The sequence below is a fragment of the Corapipo altera genome, unplaced genomic scaffold (assembly GCF_003945725.1).
Source record: "Corapipo altera isolate COAL_440 unplaced genomic scaffold, ASM394572v1 124, whole genome shotgun sequence".
In the NCBI taxonomy this organism is placed as follows: domain Eukaryota; kingdom Metazoa; phylum Chordata; class Aves; order Passeriformes; family Pipridae; genus Corapipo; species Corapipo altera.
The window spans coordinates 1,252,198-1,258,197 of record NW_020884967.1 but is presented as its reverse complement, the minus strand read 5'-3'; the positions used below and the strand labels follow the sequence as shown (position 1 = coordinate 1,258,197).

At 46.8% G+C, this 6,000-nt stretch overlaps 1 protein-coding gene across 1 annotated transcript in view; it reads right to left on the bottom strand.

Annotated features, from left to right (window-relative positions):
* Nucleotides 1–412: 412 nt before the first annotated feature.
* SUSD3 (sushi domain containing 3) overlaps nt 413–6,000 on the bottom strand; it is a 31,135-nt gene continuing 25,547 nt past the window's right edge. The window contains exon 5 of the mRNA XM_027664982.1: nt 413–1,062. Within this exon, the coding sequence (XP_027520783.1) occupies nt 855–1,062 (208 nt within the window). The 3' untranslated portion in view covers nt 413–854. The remainder of the gene's footprint in view (nt 1,063–6,000) is intronic.

Here is a 6,000-nt window from a genome sequence, read left to right as displayed (position 1 = left end):
CAGGATATACATCTATGTGCATATAAACAGCAGAATAAGAGCCATCCATATCAGTTACTTAACTATTCAGAATGGACAAAACAAGAAAACACACCACCTTTTTTTCTCACAGTAGGAATAGATCAGTAATAGGAAAAGAGGCAGGTTTCCAACAGCTCCCTCAGCCCTTCATTTTGAGTGCTCTCACAGGGATGGTGCAGTGATCCCCCGAGCTCTAGGAAGGCTGCACTGCTCCCACACTGCGACACCTGCAGCAGCTACAGAGGGTCAGTGGTGTGGGACACAGCAGGGCTGCACATCTCTCTGTGTGCCATCCCCTCTCCCACAGGCTGGCAGACCTGGAGATGGGCCAGTCTCTAAAAGCAGAGCAGATGAATTAAAGAAAAAGACCTTCCTGACACAAAACACGGCGTTCCATTAAAAACAAAATTTTATTGTAGTTCTATCACGTTACTGTGTAAAAATACAGGGGACTTTTCATTCTGGAATGCTTTACAAAACCCAGGGGTCCGGAGAAGGCTGGCATCAGACGGGTGCATAATTATCATCAGCGACTTTGTAAGAGGTAAATATACAAACCTGGTACCACCTCTCCAGCTGTATAGAAGGACACTGTGCTTTTGCCATGGTCCCACTGCACAGCAAACTGTAGAGAACAGCTACAAACTGCCAGCCCCGACATTCATGTTTTTATTTGTCTCAGACCTTGAAGCACTTCTGCTAAACAACCATCTTGGAATATAGAAAACTTTCAAACTCAAACGAATAATGAACTCTCTATGTTGTCTTTAAGGCACATATTTCTATCCAAATTCTGTTTTGGTCCAGAGGAGCAGTTGTGTTTCAGACACCAGTTATCCAGGGATCTGGCAGCTTGGTTTGTTGTAACTACCTTTATGGCCATAGACTTCAACGACGTGTATGGAATTCACTGTCTGCACCGTGGTGGTGTGTCTGGGCATAGCCCGTGGCCCAGGGGCACCACTGCTCTGCTTCAGCACCTGATCGTTGCCTTTACAATGCCCAGGAGCCACCACATCCCGAGTCCACTCCTCCTGGAACCTGTAAGCAACAGAGGAAAAAGTTATTCCTGCTCCATTAATTCTGGTGAGGAAACAGAACTTCCTAATCTGTTTTATTTGCACATCAGGCATTTCACAAACCGCATAAGGAATTGCTTCTCCCAGCATCAAAACCACTTGGCAGCACTGGGGCAAATAATCGTGTCTTTGTAAAAGCTGATGCAGACCTTGAAAAGACTTGTGAGGTTGGGTTTTTTTGTCATGGGGGCAGATGTTTTTTGTTTGTTTGCCATCAAACGAGTCCCCAGCTTCAATGTAGTGCCATGCTATTGGCAGAATGTGACTGAGAGCACTTGAATGCTGAGCCTGGTGCAGAAGAAACATCCTTGCTTGGAGTGGAGCACTGCTGGGAGCACAGGAGCCAGCTGAGCTCAGTGGGATCTGAGGTGTTATCTGCAGAGCTGCCAGTGGTTGCATTAGGGCTTGTGGTAGCTCTTGGCTGCCTGCCCTGGTACTGAAGGGACTTCAGGCTGTGTTTGCAGCGCTGGCAGTCACTGATGCATCCCACTCCCCACCAGGAAGGAAGGGTTTGCCCAGTTGTGGGGGAAGCCAGCACGGGCCACTGCCCCAGACAGCAACACCCAAGCAGTGGATGGTGCAGAGCAGGAGCAGTGGCAGATGGAGATGGCAGAGTTGCTGAAAAGATGCTCAGTAAACCACACCCCCTTCATTCAGGAGCATGGTGGGGATGGGATCAGCTTGTTCCTGAACTCTGCTGACAGATGCAGTGGGCTGTACACACACGGTCTGTGCACCAGAGGCAGGTAAGACAGCCCTTTGGGGCCACACCAAATTACTGCAGCCTGAATGTGGGGGCTTCTGTAAAACATCAGCAGCTCGTGCAGGCAGGGGGAAGGCTGAGAGTTTCTGCCCAACATTAACTGCAGGTGAGCCAACTCCTCCAGCCTCCTCTGAACCCTCGGTGTGGCCTCTGCAGGCAGCAGCCTGCACACCCACGTCCACGGTCTTACCCTTTCAGACCTGAAAAGCTGGTCAGGAAACAGAAGCTGCATTCTGCAGTTATCAGTTGCAGAAACCAGCAGAAATGCTCATGCACAAAACGTGCAAACACAGAGGAACCGCAGGGAAATAACAGAACATAAACCAAAACAACTGAAGTCTTGTTGTCCTGGTACAGAGTAGGTCTGCTGCAGATACATCTCTCCCCTAAAGGAAACTAAATCTTGCTCTTCCCTGGAAAGCTGTGTTACAGAACTAGTTGGGGCGTGAGCTACAGCCAGACAGTGTATAGGCATCTCAGAACACTGCTGTACTGGATGTGAGAGGACACTGGATCAGTGTAGTCTGCACATACTCATCAAGGAGGTCCTCAGAGGAGCAGGATTCACTCACCTATAATTCAGACAACAACAAACATGTATTTCTCAAAATACCAATCTGGCAACATCACCTATGTTGTATTGACCTCACTATTTTAACTGTGCCTTTTAATTCTGGGGCCTCAACAAGCCTTCAAGTATCTCTGTGTTGGGCACCAGAACACCTGTCTGAGCACCCCTGTGAGCTGTGTCGGGGAACAGAAACTACATGGAGTAACGCTGCACACCTCACTGCCAAAAGAAGTCTTTTGAGATACTTGCTGCTGTGCATTTCATTATTTTTTTATAGTATGAGGAACTCAGTTCCATCTTTTTGAGGTAGTGATCAATGGTGAAAATAAAAATAAAATCAAAGCAGCATAACACTGAGAAGAACTGGGATAAAGTTTTGCATGGGCCAGCAAAACTGCCTTTGCAAAAAAAAAGCCTTTTCAAATTGCCCTGCCAGGATTATAGCTCAAATCTAGGTACTCTGGTTATGGTGCAATAAATACAGCTCACCTGGGCAGAAATCATCCTGCTCTGACGTTTTCCCCTCTAAAGCTTCACATTGTGAAACACTGCAATTACCCACAGTCCACCACCAACTCAGGAAGCTAAACTGGCTAAAACTATACTTGGAGGACAACTGTACTCCTGGCTTAGCAATCCCTTCCTCCCATTTCAGGAACTATTAAACTTCCATTGGCTTCCACCAGCACAGGTTGCCCAGAGAAGCTGTGGCTGCCCCATCCCTGGGAGTGTTCAGAGCTGGACAGGGCTTGGAGCAACCTGGGCTAGTGGAAGGTGTCCCTGCCCATGGCAGGGGTTGGAACTAGCTGGTCTTTAAGGTCCCTTCCCACCCAAACCATTCTATGATTCTATAAGCATAGGAGGAGGAAACAGTGGGCACCCTCCCTTGCCTGCAATACATTGAACCCTCCCCATCAGAGGGACAGTGAAGCCAGCTCACCAAGCTGGGGTTCCACCTCAGCAGAGGACAAGAAGACCTATTAAGGGGGTCACAGTGTCACCAGGACAGGTAACTGTGCAGGCAGTGGGCTCTGCTCTCTGTGCATGTCTTCAGCCAGACACAGCCTTCAGTTTGCTCTCTCAGCCTTGGGAGCTCTGCACTTTGTCCTGAATAAGTGTGACTGTTTCTTCAGGCACTTCAACTTCCCTTAACTCCAATTCCCAGCTGGGCTACTCCAAAACATCCTAAGAGGATTAGAAGCCCTCCCTGTACCTCTATCTGGCAATGCAAAGCCACCCCAGGACGCTGCACGGCCAGGCTGGGCACACGGTACATTTGAGAAGGACAGCCTTCATCTGGCAGATAAATTCAGAGTTCCCATCCAGGGAGAAGAACGGCCATCACAGCATTTATCAATGGGGTTTAGAGGATTCACAAGAATTTTGTTTTGTGTGACTTGAGAGCTATTCCTTGCTGGAGGGAAAATGCTGTTAACGGGACACCCGAGACGTGTGAGAATGCAGAGCAGTGGGGCTGCCACAGAGTGCCTGGTGCTGGCACTGCCTCTGAAAACAGATTTTATACTGGAGGAATTTTTTTTTTTTTTTGTTCCTGTATGTCTGGTGGCTTTGTACAAGACCCTGGGGTGATCATGAAAGTATTTTGAAAACAATAACAGCAGCTCTATTGAAAGCACATGTTGCTGTACACACCCCCTTCATGCTCTTGAGATGACAATTAAGACTGAAATTCAGAAATGGGAGTAATTTAGAAACCAGCTATCCTACCCCTTCTGACAGGGCCCCAAGGTGAAACCACAGCTCACTTCCCCTGTCTCAGCTTTCTTTGAAACCTGCATGTCAAAAGGTACAAGGAAGATTTTAGTCTCTGAAAGGTGGCAGTGGGGAACACAGAGCACAGGAAAAACAAGAGAAAAAAAAAGAACAACTTTGTGAATAGAGAAGCTCAAGGTTGGACAAGTCACAGGGAAAAGCAGGGAAGGAAATCTGCCCCTCTCCTATGCTGGATCTCCTCCCCTCCAGTCCTTGGTGCCACACAATCAAACATCTCCTGTAGGGAACCATATTAATTCCATACAGTTGTATCAAACAGGTCATTTGCCCTTTGCAACCCTTTCACTGGATGCTTTATGTGGTGCAGTACTAAACCCTGCAGTGATGAGGGGTCCTGCAGTCATTCCAGGTGTCCTGATGCATTTTCTTTGTTCTACTGACATTTTCCATCGAGCTTTGCAGCAGCTTGTCTCACAACATGGGTATTTCTCCAAGTGTTGTCCCCTTTCACTGCGGTAAATCCACACCACACTACCCTGCTAATGGAAGGGCACCAGATCCTTTACTTAGGTGTTCAGAGGACAAGGAGCTGGGAAAGTGCCCTCAAGGGGACAGAGGGCAAGGCAGGAACGTAGCCAGGTGTCCCATCCCATCCTCTTCACGCTTGTAGAAGGTCCCTTGGCTCACAGCTGAGCTCAGCAACATTTTTCAGAGCAACATGTATTTCTGATTTGTGCCTTCCTCACAACTCCTTACACAAAGTAGTGGAAAATTTCCACCATTATAGCCACTAAATCAAAGGCAAAAAGAAAACTTATTTAATTTTAATGCAGAGGTCAAAGCCACGAGCTCATCTCACCAACCTTGCATGTCACTTTGTGGACTGCCAGAAAATGCTGAGCTGCCTAAGAGCATGCTGGCTTTGGGTTTTTCTGCAAAACCTTTTCACTTGGAATTCTTTGTTGTTGGATTGTCCTTATTTGCTTTTTGCCAGGTACACTGGTAAAGCATCTTGTAGCCAGAAAGAGCTCTGGTACAAACATTTCAGCTACTAAAAATATCTTCTGTGGGAGAACACACTAGCCTGCTTCTCTGCAGAAGAGATATTTTTCTTCTTGGTAATATGCTCCAGCTGTGTGGATAGCTGAAAGGAGGACTTTAAACCTACTGAGACATGGGCTTTTTCATTTTACTCGCTCCTGCAGTCAGATCAACCACTTCATAGAGAATGTTTTATAACTTGGTCTAGAGTTGTGTAAAATAATTCACCTCTGAAAAGTCCAAACTTGGAATGCACAACTTCTTCCAAATGCTTCCACACCAGACAAAAAACCCCCACACCAAATTTCTTTGATACTTTTTAGGTGTATTTTTGAGCTGGTCTAATTTCTTTCTGGTTGTTATCTTAGCTGACAGGGGATGAAGAGGAGTTAATCTACAGCTAGACTCAGTTCTCCCCGAGTGTGGAAAATGCTGGACCATCAAGTCTCCCTTACAAAAAATCAGCACATCTCTGAGTCAAGGGAGTATCTATTCCAGGACAGGTTACAGCACTGTTATGCTGAAAGAGCAAAGCAACAGAGCCAAGTTGTGGCTATTTCTTACCATCATTAGGAAGTTGATGCACACTGAAACGAGTTTCCTCAGCATTTTTTCTACTGGCTGTTTGTGTTTCTCCTGGGAGAACTATCTTCTACACATGTTCATATATAAATAGGTTCCAACAGTGGAGTACCTGGGTCTTTAATGCCCCTTCATGCCAGAAGGGTTTGCTGTTTGCTCTCACTATGTTACACTAGATTGTGCATATTTTACCTTCCAGTGGTTCCAGT